The sequence below is a fragment of the Schistocerca americana genome, chromosome 1, assembly GCF_021461395.2.
Source record: "Schistocerca americana isolate TAMUIC-IGC-003095 chromosome 1, iqSchAmer2.1, whole genome shotgun sequence".
NCBI classification, from domain to species: domain Eukaryota; kingdom Metazoa; phylum Arthropoda; class Insecta; order Orthoptera; family Acrididae; genus Schistocerca; species Schistocerca americana.
The window spans coordinates 132,153,719-132,173,752 of NC_060119.1; the positions used below are offsets into that span (position 1 = coordinate 132,153,719).

General features: G+C 43.5%; 1 protein-coding gene across 1 annotated transcript; it reads right to left on the reverse strand.

Moving 5' to 3' along the window:
- Positions 1-7,178: 7,178 nt before the first annotated feature.
- LOC124606677 (cuticle protein 67-like) lies at positions 7,179-15,008 on the reverse strand. Its single transcript, XM_047138733.1, has 2 exons — positions 14,997-15,008; positions 7,179-7,526 (listed from the first exon to the last, which is right to left on the reverse strand). Exons 1-2 carry the CDS (start codon positions 15,006-15,008, stop codon positions 7,179-7,181), a joined length of 360 nt encoding a protein of 119 aa, XP_046994689.1.
- Positions 15,009-20,034: the final 5,026 nt, after the last annotated feature.

Below are 20,034 nucleotides of genomic sequence, written 5' to 3' on the forward strand. Positions count from 1 at the left end.
GCTTTGATTCTGGTATGACGTAGGCCACCCACGTTTCATCGCCCGTAACAATTTGGCTTAAGAAATCATCACCGTCGTTGTGGTACCGCTCAAGGAAAGTCAATGCATTGTCTAAACGATAGGTTTTGTGCACATCCGTCAACATTTTCCGTACCCAACGTGCTCACAATTTTCGGTAATACAAAACACTACGAGAAACATTAGGAAAGTCATCCCGCAAGGAGGAAATCGTAAAGCGTCTGTTTTCTCTCACCTTATTGTCCACTTCCTTCACCAAACTTTCATTAACTCCGTTGTTCACATGCACACTTGTGCGGTCATCTTTAAATACTCTCACCCACTTTCTTACGATTCCATCACTCATAATATTTTCTCCGTAAACTGCACAGATCTCACGATGAATATCGATCGCCTTTAGGCCTTTAGCACTTAGAAATGTTATAACAGCCCGTACTTCACAGTCGGAGGCATCTTAAACACTCTGCACACTACGTAAACCAGGTAGAATCAGACTGTAATGGCGTCAGTGCGTAGATTAAGGTACGGGCGTTCATGTAAAAATAAAATTATTGAGATATCTTAGCACGTCTTTTTTAAATTTCAAAACTGGACTTACTTAAAAAAAACACGCCTCGTATACTAAGTAGTTCTCTGCGATATGTGGAATACTTCTTCTGTGCCATCGTGAACTTATTTGAAAAGAATACAATAGGTTTCCATTGTTCATCTTGCCACTGTTGCAGCACAGCACCAGCTACAAAATCTGATGCATCCACAAATAATGCGAGCTGGCTGTGCAAACCCGGAAATGTCGGGGTCACCACTTGTTGGCGGTGTTTAACTAAGGTAAACACACACTAATAAGAACTCAAAACTTCTTTATTATACAATTTTATAAGACATGAATCGGCATGTTACCTAAGCAACGATACATTTACAACTCTCTAAAACAAGACAATCTTCTTTTGTCTCTTGTGACGTCACAGAACATATATCTCTGAAGCCAACTTTGTCGATGTCAAAACACTCACAAACTCACACCAAAACATCACATGGCAGAGGAACCTGCTCCCACAGTTCCATGGTGAAAACTCAGTGATGCTGTGCCGACTGCAGTCGTAACCGACACTGTCGTTGGAGCAACACAGGAACACATAGGGGGTCGTGTGATGTAGAGCTCCAACAATGAACGGTGTGCTCCGAAACACTTGCGCCTGCACCAGCATTATACTCGGTCATCAGATCTGCCACAGGTCGCTGCCTGTCCTGGATTACACAGTGGGGTATCCTCAGACCTGATGCGACGTGGTCGTCCACTATCATTCGGCCTATACGTTATCTCACAATCCTTCAACCGCTTCCCACAGGTGATCACGACAGCTTCACCATTTCAGAGATTCTTGTTTCCAGCCACAGCGCTACATCAGTGTGAGATTTCTCAAAACCGCTTGGTGGATTTCATCGTTTCCAGGCTGTATCTTAGCTGTAATGAGCGCCCATTCGTCTCTCTTCCATTTAACATTCTTTCCTTACTGCATGCTCGCAACACCACCAGGATGCCTACACAGACGTACCTGAAGTCAGTAACACACAAAAACGCCGAATAGAAGACCATTATCGAGTACTGGATGTCATATGGATAAAAATGATGACAAAACACGTCTCAACGTATGATGGCCGAAGTAACACCAACATTTTGTCTTGGAGTATTATAACACACAGCCTAATTCTACTCTGCTGTCTGTATCTCAACAGAGGGATGAAATTTCCTTTATATTGTCAGCAAGCAAGTTCTCAGCCTTAAAAATCATCATTTAACTTGTATCACTACTCGTGTTCGCTGCAATGTTTTCGCTATCAGTACAATAATTTCTTATTCGTGCTCTACGCAGGATACGAACGCTCTACTGTCGAGTAACGAGGCCAGGTGCTAAGCATATTAAACTGGAGCGACCACTGGCAGTGCTTTACGTTCACACTTACTTACTTTCCCTTGATTATTCTAACGCACTCATTCCGTACCGGCTGCTACAGTGGGCAGCAAACCAAACGCGGGAAAACATTTGCTGTTGTTGGTGACAGGACACACTCATTTTCCTTTCGATCCGTATATATAAATCGAATCACATGTACCGACTTCAAAGGCAGCCTCACAGGTTACATGCCTCGGAAGAATATATAATATCAGACGCAAACATTTAGAGCGAGTAGGTGACGTTAAAGGCTGTAAGATATCTTTACATTAACACATGTATGTCGTATTTCTCTTTTTGTATTTTCTGGGGAATTTTCTTCCGAACTATGCCCTAACAATGGCAAGGCGTATCTGCTAATTCATATTAGATCATCGGTGTTCATCATCTCGGCCTGTCGTATTAAGCCCGTATCTCGTGGTCGTGCGGTAGCGTTCTCGCTTCCCACGCCCGGGTTCCCAGGTTCGATTCCCGGCGTGGTCAGGGATTTTCTCTGCCTCGTGATGGCTGTGTGCTGTCCTTAGGTTAGTTAGGTTTAAGTAGTTCTAAGTTCTAGGGGACTGATGACCATAGATGTTAAGTCCCATAGTGCTCAGAGCCATTTGAACCATTTTTTGTAGTATTAAACCTCCGAACATCAAGCAAAAAGCGCAAATGTTAACACGGAAAAAGAAGGCTATTCAGAAATAAAATACAGTCCACTTCATCTGTCAGAGAAGAACTACTTTTAAAATCTCTGAACCCAACGATGCAGATATTGTTTAGAGTTCTTATCAAGTAGAAATAACAATATACCTGGAACGCATTCCGAGGCGAATTTGTTGGCAATGAAACAGGACGGTTCAGTACTTGTCAACTGTAACAGAAATGCTCGCGCACATCAGTGCGAATTCTTGGAAGGAAGACGGGGCAATTCTCCCAAAACCCTGACGGATAGATTTAGAGAACTCGCGTTGGGTCACAACAATATGCCCTTCTTCAAGGTCTCTTACGTCAACGGATTTTCCCATTTGCGACTTGTATTGTGGCTACAATGATTCCCTATTCGTCTCTGCTACACTTTCCTTGTCGTTCTGCAACGCGACCATCTGTCTCGTGGCGGGCGGTGGTCACAATGTTGTGACGCATCAATGTACGATGGTAAGTCCATTATTATCCTCAATTTAGTTATATTTTTGTTTCTTTTGGTAGCACTGTCGTTTCACGTTGATGACGCATGATTTGTTTATTTATTGTTATATCTTTGCAATTTTCAAGATGCTAGGTTAGTTTCGTTATCGCTGCCGTGCTGTTAATCATGACTGCTCCGCTGTCCATTTGCACCAAAGATGAACAACGTCCAGTGATCCGTTTTTTCTGGTCGGAAGGCGTATCAGGAGCCGAAATTCATCGAAGACTTCCGGTACAGTACGGGAACAGTGTTTTGCCACAACGGAGTGTCTACGAATGGATTGATAAATTCCGAAATGGTCGCACAAGTGTTACGCACGATGAAGGAGCCGAACGACCGTTTACCGCCACAAATGAAGAAACCATTGAGCGTTCACGTGAAATGATTCTCTTGGGCAGATGATTAACTATTGACTAAGTGTCACATCGTCTGCAAATTAGTCACGGTTCTGCCTATGAAATCATCCACAACAGAGTTGCGTTTCATAAAGTTTGTGCAAGATGGGTCCAAAACAACTCACTCAGTTGCATAAACAAACGCGCTAGGACATCTGCAAAAAACATTTGAATCGCTATGGTAACGAAGGGAACAATTTCTTAGACAGGATCATTGATGGTGACGAAATATGGATCCATCATTAAGAGCCGGAGAGTAAATGGCAGAGTATTGAATGGAAACATTCAAATTCGCCGTGCAAGAGAAAGTTCAAGACCCAACCGTCCGCAGGAAAACTGATGCTTACCGTTATTTGGGACGCATACGGTCTAGTGCTGGAACATTATGGGGAGAGGAGCACAATAATAAACAGTTTACGTTACGGTGAGACGCTTACTGCCAATATGAAGCTTGCAATTCGAAGCAGACGCCGAGGATTGCTGTCGAAAGGTGTTGTGTTGTTGCCGACAATGCCCGTCCGCATACTGCTGCCCACACTGCTGAAACGCTCCAGTAACTCAAATTTGAAGTACCGAATCACCCTCCATATAGTCCCGAGCTCAACCGAGAAACTTCTTTTATGAGGGCATCAGGAAGCTTGTACAACGATGGACCAAGTGCGTTGAAACGCAAGGGGACTATGTCGAAAAATGATGTTCTTGTAAGTTTCCTATTTGATTACAATAAAATTTTATAACAGCTTTGCGGATAATAATTGACTTACCCTCGTATATCTCGAGTAGGGATCATGCGAATAAGATACGATTAAGGAATGTACAGAGGCACATAATTTATTTCTGTCTGTAGTGGTATCTGCCCGTCTGCCCAGGCAACTGATTTAAATATTTGTTTACATAATTTCTACTAAAAATTACTACCAATCGATATTTTGTCTGAAACTTTTACATAGCTGATTCTTTGATAAGTCATCAGCGTTAACTTTTCCTTTAACTTGGAATAGAGAAAGGGTGTTTATATGTTTATGGTCAGCGTTACTTGAAGACAGACCTAAGAATATGCCTATTAGCTCTCGCTATTGTAATACTAAAAGTGCTACAGTAAAGCGCTATCACTGACTTGCGGAATAGATGTGTTGAGAAATTAGGGCATGCAAGTTAATTCAAACATGAATAAAAGCAAAGTTAAAGCCTATATGCTCTGTTTACATTGACAGTCACTGAACCGCCCATGTCTATCAATACTAATGAGTGAAAAATTAAGTAAGTACTGGTATCACATTCAGGAATTGAGCGAGAGTTTGGAGGGAATGGTAAGTCGCATACAATCCACCAGTACTAAGGAAAAAGTATAAAATTCGTAACATTACTTAGTCCAATTTAAATATTTAGCAATCCATGTATTAGATAGACGCGAATGGTATAGGACAAGGAATCGCTTATACAAGTACGTCGTGTCCTCAGTTAACTTATTACAGCACAGCTCACGACTGAGCAAATATATCGATGTGCCACTTGGACTAGAAGCAGCTTATAGACCAAGGTCAAAGATATTGTGCCTACAAAAGCCTGCAGCGTTGCCACATCTTGCAAAGAAAATCAGTCTCATTACTTTATTGTCGCACCTCGTACAGTATGAACAGACCAGACTATTCACCTACCACTTATGCTAACGTACGACTAAATGTATTGTAGTATAAGTGTGTACAGAGTGATTCAGCTAGGGGTTTCACGAAAGCTACAACACCTTCAAAAACTGTATGTGAGATATTAATATTCTCTCACTCGCTACGCGCAAACTATTAGTTCTACAGAAAAAAATGAACAGGACGCTTTTCTAAGAAGGCCACACTTTTAGAATTATTCAAGAAGAAGGCATTGGAAGGTCTCTTTTGGACGTTTTTCTTGAATAATTCCAAAACTAAGACCTCTAGAGAAAATTCATCCTGGTTCAAAATTTAGATATGTTAAATTTCCTACCAATAGGTCCTGTTCATTTATTCTGTAGGACGTCCGCCCCGATAGCTGAGTGGTCAGCGTGACGGATTGCCGTCCTACGGGTCCGGGTTCGATTCCCAACTGGGTCGGGGATCTTCTACGCTCAGGGACTAGATCTTGTGTTGTCTTCATCATCATTTCATCCCCATCTGGCGCGCAGGTCGCTCAATGTAGCGTCGAATGTAATAAGACCTGAACTAAGGCGGCCGGACCTCCCCCGTAAGGAGCCTCCAGGCCAATGACGCCAAACTCTCATTTCCATTTTTCATTCTGTAGGACATAGTTTGCACGTAGCGAGCGAGAGAATATTAAAATCATGTGTGTTGTATTTGATGGCTTTGCAGCTCGCATAAAACCCATAGGTAAGGTTGTTGTTGGGTAGTTTTTGGGGGAGGAGACCAGACAGCAAAGTCATCGGTCTCGTCGGATTAGGGAAGGAAGAGGAAGGAAGTCGGCCGTGCCCTTTCAAAGGAACCATCCCGGCATTTGCCTGGAGCGATTTAGGGAAATCTCGGAAAACCGAAATCAGGATGGCCGGAAGCGGGATTGTACCGTCGTCCTCCCGAATGCTAGTCCAGTGTGCTAGCCAATGCGCCACCTCGCTCGGTCCCATAGGTAAGGGCAGGTGAATCATTCTGCATAACACTTGTTAACATTTCCGTGCGAAAACAATGTGAGCATTGTTACAACGAACGTTAAGTTACATATGTTTCTGACCGGAGAATACCATCTTAGAAATCAGTGAGGTATTATGGACATATAGGAAACCACATCAACAAAAGCAAAACGAGGATAATGGAATGTAGTCGAATTAAGTCGGGTGATGCTGAGGGAATTAGATTAAGAAATGAGACACTTAAAGTAGTAAAGGAGTTTTGCCATTTGGGGAGCAAAATAACTGATGATGGTCGAAGTAGAGAGGATATAAAATGTAGACTGGCAATGGCAAGGAAAGCGTTTCTGAAGAAGAAAAATTTGTTAAACATCGAGTATAGATTTAAACGTCAGGAAGTCGTTTCTGAAAGTATTTGTAAGGAGTGTAGCCATGTATGGAAGTGAAACGTGGACGATAAATAGCTTAGACAAGAAGGTAATAGAAACTTTCGAAATGTGGTGCTACAGAAGAATGCTGAAGATTAGATGGGTAGATTACACAACTAATGAGGAGGCATTGAATAGGATTGGGGAGAAGAGGAGCGTGTGGCACAACTTGACAAGAAGAAGGGATCGGTTGGTAGGACATGTTTTGAGACATCGAGGGATCACCAATTTAGTATTGGAGGGCAGCGTGCAGGGTAAAAATCGTAGAGGGAGACCAAGAGATGAATACACTAAGCAGTTTCAGAAGGATGTAGGCTGCAGTAGGTACTGGGAGATGAAGAAGCTTGCATAGGATAGAGTAGCATGGAGAACTGCATCAAACCAGTCTCAGGACTGAAGACCACAACAACAACAGGAAACCACCTCAGAACTGCAGGTATGTGAGCAGGAATTCTATGTTCTGAATCGCAGGCTTGGAGATGCTGTATGTTTTCACAACCAGCCAAACAAAACAACGAATTTTTTTCAGGTTTTTATTTATAATGACGTGAATTCATAATAAATATTTTCATGACAGGCGTGGGGGTACATGTGACTCCCAGCTTAACCGTGGTAGTAGGCGGGGGCGTGGTAGGCGGGGGCGGCGGCGTAGGCGACGGGGGCGGCGACGTGCGCGATGGCGTCGTTGCTGACGCGGACGTCAGACTTGGTGACGCTGGAGTAGGGCGTGTCGATGGTCTTGGTGTAGGTGGACACCTGTCCCAGGTTGCCGAAGCTCCTCAGGATGTTGGAGCTCTGCGACGTGAGGGCAGCAGGTGCGTAGGCAGCGGGGGCGGCGTAGGAGACGGCGGGGGCGGCGTAGGAGACGGCGGGGGCGGCGTAGGAGACGGCGGCGGGGGCGGACAGGTAGCCGGCGCGGGCCACGGCCAGCACGGCGGCGAGGACGAACAGCTGTAAAGTGCAGCGGTGACGGTTACAGTTGTGTCTGAGGGCTGATTGGTACTGTGCTATACATCTGGTCCACTTGCTCCCGCAGCATTAATTACTGGGTGGGCAAAATATAACTGGCCCAGAAAATAATTCATGCAACTTAAGATAGGCAAGCCAAGTGCATACCTTAACAGCTATGAACACTTGTTCTTCCTCGCCACAGTGAAGCACATCCTTTCTGCTGAACAAGTGCTCATAGCTCTTAAGGTACTCGCTTTAGAACCCATGTTTACTATACACCTGTTGTTGCCACACCACCTACTCCCAATATATAAGAAACAAAGAGCTTGCAGTAGAAGAGATTTGTTTCACAATAATGCTGTTGAAGAAGTGCTCATAGTTCCTACGGTACACAGTTTAGAGCCCATTTTTACTAGACTTTCTTGCTCCAAATGATGGTTCCTGTCATATCCCTGAGTACTAAGCATTCCTCCTGGGAATGTACGAGGAATATTTGAAACGTGAGGTCCGATCGGGCGCGAAATGGAGAGCACTGTGAAAATCCGTTGAAGCTTTGCACAGATGTGCTGACCAGTGTCTCTAGAATGCCCGTCCATAGTGTCATGTCGCTCTTTTCAATTCTGAGAGCACAGTGAGCATGGAAATATGCCTAGAAAATAATGTCTCCCGCGAGGTATCGGTGCCTGCCGTGAGATTTCTCTCGCTTCATGCAACCTTCATAACGTAACTCTCACGCATTTCCTTCTTCATGACAATTCTCGACAGCTCACTGCAGGGGCAAAGAAGATGCTCCTGGAGCTTTTCTGATGGGAAGTCTTTCATCGTCCACCATTCAGCCCGGGCGTGGCTTCCTCTGAAATTCAAATGCCTCTGAGCACTATGGGACTTAACAACTGAGGTCATCAGTCCCCTAGAACTTAGAACTACTTAAGCCTAACTAACCCAAGGATATCACACACATCCATGCCCGAGGCAGGATTCGAACCTGCGACCGTGGCGGTCGCGCGTTTCCAGACGGCTCCCTCTGATGTTCGGTCTCTGCTTACATGAACGCTATGAAGACAACACTTTGGCACAGACGAGCTGCAAAACAACACAGAGAATTGCCGGAAAGCACAGGCGGCTGCCTTTTACGGCGAGGATACTGGAAAGTTGGAACAACGCTACGAAAAATATCTAAGTTGGAGCGGCGACTATACAGACAGTAGCAGGAAGGTGTAGCTAACAAATAAGTAAAACATTTTTGATTTTCACAATGGTTTCCATTTCGCGACCGATCGGACGAATAGTCCTCGTAACATATTTTGTAATAATGGATATGTGATATACAATAATTTAGACTAATGAAGTCTGTCATATGGCGTTAACTGTCGAAACTATTTGCAGATAATGAAGGTTTTGGCTGCTGTAAGTGATAAAAGTGTGTCCCAAAATTCCAATAACATTTTAAAATGCCTTAATTCACGGAATGATGTAGATACGGAGGTAAAAATTGACACTAGTGTCAGAAATAACGTGGTGTTTTATTGAAACCAAAAACGAGTGCAAAAACTGGCCAACAACTGGAGTTTGACAGCAATACGTCGGTGTCGCAGAATGAGAATCGTGTATAAAACGAACTGTCAATGAGGGAGGGAGTCAGATCATCCCTAGTCCGGTTACTGAACACCTGCTGGAAAGTACGTCTTTTAAACAGGATTGCGCTACACCCCATATTGCTATATGTGTGAAAGATCACTTGTGCACTTCGTTTGGTGAGGATCGCATGCCGAGCCACCACTTCGTCGCTCTTGCCCTCCCAGACCACAATCAGTATAACTATTGATTGTGGGCTTAACTGAAATTACAAGTCTACCGTGATCGTCCAACCTCATCAGGGATGCTAAAAGACAACGTAGGATGGCAATGTCTCACCGTACCTGCTGATATGTTGTACAGCGCTGCTGATAACATTGTCTCTCGACTAAAGGTGCTGATGGTGAATGGTGACCTACATACTGAGCATTTTTTATAAAGAAAAACCGATTGTTATGCTAATTATTACTTATGTATCATATGAAGCGTCAACTGCTGTTCATTTTGTTTTTTGGGTTCAATAAAGCCCCATGAAATTTCAAGCATGTATGTTAATTTTTACAACTTTACCTACATTATTCCGTGAACTATTGAATTTTCAAATATTAACGGGCTTTTGGGTCACCCTGCACAAAAAGTTTGCCTAAAATGGTGTATGAAGAGTAGTGGTCAATACGAATGGATTGGATCCTTCTTCTAAAAGTCGGAAGACAAGTTTGTGTAAACATTGTGATACTGCAATAACGGCCACAGGACTCTTACGGAAAAACAAAGAGTGCATCTCACATTGAGTTCTGTTCCTTGCTTTAATATGAAAATCGTTCTGTATACAACAAATCTTTATCGCGTTTTGTCTTATCTCTTAGCGTCACTCATAGATTTCTTTCTTTGGAAACAAACTCAAGCAGTTTTGTAGACCAGCAATCAGCGCCCTTTGTCAGGACATAATATGCTTATCCAAGGCAGTTTCTTATGTTGTCTGCGATAGTTGAGATGATGTACGTCTCATATATCTCACGATTATATCGAATCTACTGTTTTTTTTAGTATGTATATCTTGTACTGAATCGAATGTTTGACTTAAGACTGTTCTCTCCTGAAACAGGTGATTACGAAACGGTTATTTTTTTTATAACCCACCGCTCAGTTTCGTATGGAGTGGACCCATTTCCCAACGTTTCATTCCTGCTAATGCCGAAATGTACTTTCTATGTTTCACTTAAAAGACGTTGTCGTTTCAGTAACTTCACAGTTAATTGAATCAGTCTCCTAGAGATATGGGATTTTAGAGACTGCGTAAATTGCTTACTTAAGCGAAGTAATGCCGATTCCTTCCTTTGATCATCGACTTGATCTCCATCTCTTCTCTGTTAAAACTTTCATCCAGTGACTTGAAAGCTCTCTTTCCAAGTGCATAGTCTGAAGTGGACCTCTTTCACAAACTTGACTTCTGCTAATGACAAGATAGGCCCCATTAAAAGAAATTGTAGTTTCCTTGACTTCTCCCTTTCTCTCGTATATGAGAAAACTGGAAATGTTTAGATTACGAGCTCCGATGTTGTCATTTATAGAAGTGGTAACCTTCACTATAGATGGTATGCACAATTTACACGCAGCATGTGTGGACATGAGCAACTAACCACACAATATTTCAAGCTTCATACCATCATACATTTTCGATTAACACCCTGACTTGCATTGTGATCATTTGTTAAGACCTCACGCAAAGTCAAAGAGCCTTCTAGGTGAGAACTACAAAACGTTTGTCACACGCCATATTTCCTAATACGTTGGATGTTCATACCACTAACGTGCTGAATGCTTGAAGACTTTTTTGGACATTTAAATCCGCCTGCACGACCACACCCTATTGCAGTCAGCGCACAGACATACTTGAGCCCAATTCTTGGCCTTCGCGCTAACTAGCTTTCAACACATAGGACTTTGTTCTGTGGAATTACGGAGTTACAATTTGATACGTTACGCAACACTTGCAAATTATGAATGATCTTTTCTAGTACGAGTTCTGGCATCGTCTGCTCTCTATCCCAGCTGTATGCGAGCGTATTCCAACTTTACTGCGACACTGAACTAAAGTATATATTCAGCGGGCAGGTGATCACTTTCCAAAGTTTGAGGAGCTCTGGAGCATCGTGAATCATACTTAACATACAGCAAATGACAATTATAGGTAACAGTTGCTTCAACTATTGCGTGTGACAGCCTTACCACTCGTACGACAAATATTTTGGGGCCAATATTGATCTGATTATTAAAGGTTGACTGTTATCCCATACGCCAACTTACATAAATATTCATAGATGGTGTTAAGTCTGTGCTAAGTTCTGTCTTTCTGCGAGTCTTCCAAAATTACGTACCCTGTCAAATGACTCTTTCCTCTGTTCTGGCCATCATCAAAACCAAAAGGTGAAAGCAAGCGAAAGTTAATAGCGACATGTAATGCTTTTCGTTGCTCATTACCTGTCGCTAATCATCTTTTGGTGCTTTCATTTTATGGTTTTGATGTTGGCCACAGTAGACCGATGCCGTTTGTGCCAAAAGAAAATAAAGTGTTAAAAATTTTGTATAGCACGTTATGCGACGACGAAATGTCATTCTTTGTAGGTTTCTCTCTCAGTGGTTCACGAAAACTGCGTTTAACTTCAATGTGGATAGCCTGTGAGGGCCTAACACCTATTTTCTGAATGTCTTAACCACTGCCCCATCTCGCACTGTGAAATACAAAAAATTTGTGACGAAGTGAGCTTTGAATTCTACAATGACACTGGCCACTTTATTGTATATTAATGACTTGGGCTCAAATAACGTACATAGTCAAACACTTGTTGACGTTGAAGATTCAATTTTTTGTTTTTGTGTCTCTCAGTTGGATAGAGAATGAAAATTTTCTACCATACTGTAAGATTTCAACCAGAGGAAACAGGTGGTGCTGTGTAGTTTTTGTGTTCGTTGTTATTATAACTTGTCCTTGTGCTCTACAATGCCTGGACTATTTCTACAAGATGCAGATTGTTACTGGCGGTTTTACTCACTCCAGAACAATTTTGTAACAATCTTGTTTGGAACTGAGATTGGTGCTTAACCTGCTGTCAATAGAATGGTCATCATTGACCATTAATCTGTAGGCATGCAGGAAAGATCCGGCCGTGGTCTGAGGGATAAAACTATTTCGCCATGCGTCTAATGTCATTTTCGATATTTTTTTCGAAACTTTCAGAGTATGTGCGGATAATCCCTTAAATAGGCTAGGATCACTTGCTTCCACCATTTATTCTCAGCTGAGATTGTCTGTTATCCCCACGGGTTATGTCAGAAACGAAAAGTAAAATCTGTGCTTTCGTTGCTTTCTATTCGTGCTGATTGATGCTAAAACTCAGAATCATGATTTTCTCTACAGAATAATTCAACCTGACCGTGGTCCAATTACAATTTCTAGTAGAACGTTAAGATAATTTGTCAACATTAGGCCCAGAAGCAGGCAGTGGAATAGAAAAAATGTTCTATGCGACGGACAGTGTTTAACATTTAAAATTAGCTTCACGAATTTTAAACAGATAACAGAAGAACAATGAACGTAGTTTGCGTTCCAATATTCAAGCAACCATGAACTACGATCCTCTTTTGAATGAATGTACATGGGTTAGGAAGCTGTGACAAACTGCTGATTGCGTAACTCTGCACGTAATATAAACAGCTTCAAATTCAGGTACTGCTAGATCACGTAGACAGAACCGGTTCAGTACGTTATTTCTACCTACTCTGTGGTTAGACGGCTCAAACAGCCAGGCGTGTACGTAGTGACTGGTAGATGGTTCGCTTCCAACTTGAGTGGGTTCGCACTGAAACGGTTTAACTCGCAATAGACTTTTCTGTAGATACACAGCGCGTTTCACCCATCTTCTGGCTTTTTCATGGCTAATGGCCTATGCAAGTCTAGAAGTGTTGAATGATGTCACAATCAAAAAGTAGATAAGTAATTTATGCTGCTTCGATTCGAGCACGACTGCCGAAAGTGGAAGGCGACATAACTTTTTACACAACGACATCGTTTTACAACAAACGAGAGGCGTCATTTCCAGCGATGAGGCCCTAGTCCTTTGTATGAGCAAACTACGTTTTCTGATACGTTTCATCTGGTTGCAGAAAGTTTGCTGTTCTGAGCCACACCAGTGTTTTCGTCTTTGGCAAACGATGCACGGGACATCTGAGGCTCCACATAGCATTTTACTTGCGAACCAACCGACACTAAATTGTCTTTTACGTAAGCATCTATACTTTACGCTATTTAGTTTGTATCAGGGGGAACTTCTTATTGTGCAACACACTAACCTCCTTCCCCTTCAATTCGCTGATGAAGCGTGGGGAGCATGAGTGCTCGAACACATACGCCCAAAATATTACTAGTCTAGTCCTATCGTTTCGATTTTTACGGTATTAATACGTAGGGCAGTGAACAAATATTCATAGTTTCCAATCAGAAATACGATAGGCGGTACTTTCTAAGGTTGATCTTGTAATACAGAGTACATGGTTTTTAGTCTAGGGCGTGTTATGCGACATTTTTCAGCATTTCTGCCAAAGTATCTCTCCAGTCAAATGAGTCTGTGGCCCATCACGGCAGCGTAATTTACACGCTTTTGAACTCTTCCGTTAGGCTCACCACATACGAATCCATTACACTTGAACAATACTGCGCGACAGGCCACACGTGTGTGCTATGAATTATTTATATCGTAGACAAATGGCAACTGCCGAGTCTTTCACTTGTATGTCGAAGACGCCATTTACGTCACCGCCGGCCGCTGTGGCCGAGCGGTTCTAGGCGCTTCAGTCCAGAACCGCGCGACCGCTACGGTCGCAGGTTCGAATCCTGCCTCTGGCATGGACGTGTGTGACGTCCTTAGGTTAGTTAGGTTTAAGTAGTTCTAAGTTCTAGGGGACTGATGACCTCAAATGTTAAGTCCCATAGAGCTCAGAGCCATTTGAACAATTTGTTTTACGTCACCTGCTATTGCTCTTAGCAGTCGATCCATTTCATATGTCCACACACTGTTCCTTACAGACTGACATTACTAACTTTGAGTCATTTATCAGGTTATCCAACCCAACCACGTTTTCTACGACTCGTTAAGTATCAGCTTTTCGTTTCTGTTCACTCACAGTTAGTTGCCTGCCTTTCCATCAACATAGTAATTTTTAAGAATTTACCTGGTATAGCTACAATTTTCCATTGGATTAAGCTTCGTTGTAGTCAACCGCATTATTTGCCAAAAGTCTCGCACTGTAACTGAAGTCTGAGAATGTAATTGATGCTATCCGCCAAGTCACAAATGGCTCTGAGCACTATGGGACTTAACAGCTATGGTCATCAGTCCCCTAAAACTTAGAACTACTTAAACCTAACTAACCTAAGGACATCACACAACACCCAGTCATCACGAGGCAGAGAAAATCCCTGACCCTGCCGGGAATCGAAACCGGGCGCGGGAAGCGAGAACGCTAAGTCACAGATTAGTAATACCATTAATAATGGTCCTAAACCCCACACGTCCGTAGAGAACACCACGTATTACTTTTATATCAGAACATGAATTTCCATCCTGAATACAGTATTGCGCCCTACTGCCTACAATTTTCCAATCCAGTAGTGAGCCTAGTTTTATAACCAACAGCAGATGTCGGTGTGGCATTGAATTAGAAGCTTTCAGCAAGAAAGCAGCATAGCAAGACCCCCACTGCATCTTAGGCTATTTTAACACAGACCACGCCAACTGCAAGTATTCTGTAAGACTCTGTAGGGAGTCCAGACATTTCCAGCACTTAGTCCCGTGAGAACACTACACTACATCCACTGTAGGTGCGGTGACAGCATACCTTGAAGGCCATGGCGTTGATGGTAGTCGTCGGCGTGGTGGGCAGTTGACTGTGCCTTGTCGGGGCGCAGGCGGCGTTTATATAGTGGTGCGGGCCAGACAGGGAGAGGGCGCGCCTGGCTATTCGAGGACAGACGGCGACAACCCGATCGGGGGCGACCTGCTTACTGCTCACTGGCCACCGTAGCGTAACGGCCAGAAACTAACCCGTCTGTGTGTGTGTGTGTGTGTGTGTGTGTGTGTGTGTGTGTGTGTGCACGCATAGCAACACCACTGCCCTTGGCGAGATTATCTGCGGACCAGGAGCTCACGCATTACATAAGCAGTCCATTGTTTCCTCTCTTTATGACACCTTTGGTGCCGGCCGTTGTGGCCGAGGGGTTCTAGGCGCTACAGTCTGCAACCGCGCTACCACTACGGTCGCAGGTTCGAATCCTGCCTCGGGCATGGGTGTGTGTGATGTCCTTAGGTTAGTTAGGTTTAAGTAGTTCTAAGTTCTAGGGGACTGATGACCTCAGATGTTAAGTCCCATAGTGCTCAGAGCCATTCGAACCATTTGAATAGCATTGGTACAGGTGGCGCAGTAAATTCGGTTCGATATGAACTTGCTGGTCACCAATTGCTACGCTACTCATATGGCAACAGGTTGCCGTTTTCAAGGACCTATAGTTGTTGAGCGTTTAGGGGTACTCCAGTGATAGTCCTTGAGCGTTTAAGTTTACTCCAGTGATATTTTTATTTCCCTAGTTTCATTGTTTTTGTCAGTGGATTTTTTTATAAACTGTGAAACTTCCCCTTAGAAAAATTAAGAATGATAGTGCCGTTAAACCTCTTACGATATTTGATAATTGAACATATTCAGACATTTCTCTCTTTACTTATTGTGATCAACAGTAAATTGACACACAATGTTTTTAGCGCAATGCAATCTGACTTTCAATAACCCCACAAAAGAATGGCCCTGACTAACAATAACCTGTACCTTTCATGAATCACTTGCCTCACAAAAATCTTCGTTACTCAAACTAATGCAATTCAGCGAGCGCCACTACTGCCAGCTAAATAAAAGATTCTAACTACGGAAGTCACTAACTACTGACAGGCCCAGTTAGCAAATGAAACATTTTGATGGAGAACAAACAATGTATTTACCTTAACAGTGTTCAAAAGTATATATATATATAATCAGTTCATGACATCCAGTCTTACAAATTTCGTTTTTCTGACTGACACACGTCCAGATCGTCCGCTCTCAAAATTCTGCATTCTCTCTCCCCACATCCACCACTGCCGGCGGCTCACCTCCAACTGCACATCGCTACGCACTGTTCACATCCAACTGCCCAACACGAATAGCGAGTATTCCAACAATGCCAACCAGCCACAGACTGCACACAGCACAGTCAGTGATTTTCATGCAGAGCGCTACGTGGCGTTACCAACATAAAAAACTAAACAGCCTACTTACAACTGTGATGACAGGGCGATTTATGGACTGTATCATCGGCAATTTTCCGCCACACAATACATGGCAAGTTGGCGTTAGTAAAATTTGCAATATTATTAGAATTTGCATATACACTGACGGGGAAAAAAATCGCAACACCAAGAAGGAGTAGTGGAAGATAAACAAAAGTTGGTGGCGTGTTTCTACATCTGAATGAAGATGTCTATTCAAATTTCTCTCCAGTCGCATAACAGGCATTCGTAGCGCCACTATGACAAGGCAAATCGGGTTTGCTTTGAATACACGCTGTAACGTTCCTGAGCGTTACTTGCCAGCCGGAGTGGCCGTGCGGTTCTAGGCGCTACAGTCTGGAGCCGAGCGACCGCTACGGTCGCAGGTCCGAATCCTGCCTCTGGCGTGTGTGATGTCCTTAGGTTAGTTAGGTTTAATAAGTTCTAAGTTCTAGGTGACTGATGACCTCAGAAGTTAAGTCGCATAGAGCTCAGAGCCATTTTGAGCGTTACTTACATTTGAGACTGGAAGTGGTGAGTTGATGCTTGTCAAGAATGCGATTAAGACGACAGAGGCCCCATTATTAACACCTCACAGAGTTTGCCCGTGGGTGTTTAATAAGGCTGCGAGAAGCTGAATGTTCGTTCTACGACTCTGCTGAAAGATTTGGCAGCAGTCCGGAAACGAGCTGCTTCTACGGTCGTAGGTTCGAATCCTGCCTCGGGCATGTATGTGTGTGACGTCCTTAGGTTAGTTAGGTTTAAGTAGTTCTAAGTCTAGGGGACTGATGACGTCAGATGTTATGTCCCATGGTGGTTAGAGCCATTGGAATCATTTTTGAACCTGGCAGGAATATACCCACTGAACGTGATTGGTGGCAGTTGTAGTCACGGGAATATACGGTTCTCAAGAAAACCTGGCTCTGGACGACCACATGGCACTACCTACAGGGGAGAACACCGTGTTCATTGTATTGATCTGGCACATCGGACTGCATCTGCAGCAGCAATTTGAGCAGTAGTTGGAACCACAGGGCTCAACAAACTCGTACGAACTGGTTACTTCAACGATAGCTTCGAACCAGACGCCCTTTAGCGTGCATTCCACTGGCCCCAAACCACTGCCATTTGCGACAAATCATTTGGCTCTAAGCACTATGGCACTTAACATCTGAGGTCATCAGTCCCCTAGAACTTAGAACTACTTAAACCTAACTAACCTAAGGACATCACACGCGTCCATGCCCGAGGCAGGATTCGAACCTGCGACCGTAGCAGCCGCGTGGTTACGGACGCGCGCCTAGAACCTGTCGGCCATATGGGCGGCCCATTTGCAACATCAGTGGTGGCAAGCGAGGGCTCATTGCTGGGCAGGGGTCTCGCATAATGAAAGATGCTTCTGCCTCGGTGCCAGTGATGGCCGTGTGTTGGTTAGTAGAAGGCCAGTTGAGGGCCAGCAGCCAAACAGTGTGTGTGTTAGACACACTGGACCTGCACTTGGAGTTATGGTCAGGGGTGCGATTTCGTTGACAGCAGGAGCACTCCCGTGGTTATCCCATGCACCCTTATTGGAAATTTGTGCTGCCATTCGTGAACAGCATTTCAGGGGCTGTTTTCGAACAGATTAGCGCTCGCCCACATAGCGCTGCTGTAACCCGGCATGCTCTGCAGAGTGATGACATGTTGCCTTGACCTACTCGATCACCAGACCGAGCACGGGGTCCCGGGTTAGATTCCCGACGGGGTCAGGAATTTTCACCTGCCTCGAGATGACTGGGTGTTTGTGTTGTCCTCGTAATTTCGTCATCATTCATGAAAGTGGTATGAATGTAGCGATATTGGACTGAGCAAAGGTTGGGAATTTGTACGGGCGCTGATAACCACGCAGTTGAGCGCCCCCAAACCAAACATCATCATCATCATCGATCACCAGACCTGTCTCCAGTCGCGCATATACGGGACATCACTGAACGACAACTCCAGCGTCGTCCACAAACAGCATTAACCATCCCTGTAATGATCAACTAAGTGCAACAGCATGGAACTCCCCCGTCCCCATAAACTGACAATCGGAGGCTGTACAGTACAAAATCCATGCACGTTTGCATGCTTGGCTTCGATATTGTGGCCTTTATACTCGTTATTAATGTACTAGCGTTTCACATTTCTACAGGCCTACATTAACCTATAATACTGCAACGTTAATCACACAAATATGTTATCTAGACAACTATATTCCTGAAATTTCTTTACTCTACATTGATTATTTTTTGGCGTTGCGATTTTTTTCCGTCAATGTACTTCATTATCAATATGTGATGCCTTAAAAACGTCTTTTATTACTTATGTTTCCAGTTCGTTGCTTGGGGCTTGGTGGTGGTGGAAGGAGCAGCCACGTAGAGACGAAAAAACCGTCACGCCGGGTCCTACTGACAACGTATCAGGAAGAGCATAATTAGGAAATAACCATCCAGAATTTATTTGCTGTTATTAATAAAAAGGAAGCTTAAGCCTTCGATGATCGAACTCGAGCGTAGAACCCGCGAAATTAATGAAAAATGTCTTCGGAACGATACGGCTGTATGCAACTGGCGTTCGAGATGCTTATTACAAAAGCAAAAGTTTGTAATATTCAGTCAGAGTAGCACATCTCAGAGCGGAGTATGAAGGCCAGCGGGGCACAGTAAAACCTGCTGATCAGTAGTTCATACACTAATTTCATTTTTTTTTATTTATAGCAAAGTGCGGTCATGGAGGTGCAAACTGTCCGAATTGCGGATTAACCGTGCACAGCTCTGCGATTAACGGAAAAATAAAAAAGAAGGAAGGTCCTGATAATTTATTAACATCTAACATTAGAGCGAATATACTAAAAGAAGAAATTTCTTTTTTTGGGTTTACGGGTGGCTACCTAACTATGCCTATGTTCCGTGAGTTGAACAGCTAATATAGGTGCAAGGAAAGAAATTGCGAAAAAACCGTAGGAACAGAAGAAATACTTCAGTTGGTCCATGAAAGAAGCAAGCACAAAAATTTTCAGTGTAATAGATTTAGGAGTGAAATAAAAAGGAAGTGCAGGGAAGCTAAGGCGAAATGGATGCAGGAAAAAGTCAAGAAATGGAAATAGGACGTCCGATGGACAGACTCAGCACACAGAAAAGTCAAAAGAGCCATGACGAAAGTAAAAGCAAAAACAAGTCAACATTAAGAGTGACAGAGGAATTCACTGTTGAACGCAGAGGAGAGAGCGAAAAGTTGGAAACGGGGCATTACTGGTCAAAAGATGTCTACTAGCATAAAACGTTGGCCTTAATTTGAGGAAAAACTTTCTTAGAATGTTCCTTTGAAGCACAGTTTTATATGGGAGTGAATCACAGGCTGTGGGGGGAGGGGGGGGGGAGATGAGGGGAGGAAGCGGAGGGGAAGCGAATCGAAGAGCTAGAGATTTGTTGCTACAGAAAGACGCTGAAAATTTGGGAAGTGGTAAGAAATGAGGATGTTTTCTTAAACATACGGAAAATAAAGAACAGAGTGATGAGTAACGGGTTAAGAAATCAGTGAATGACTTCCATGATGCTAGA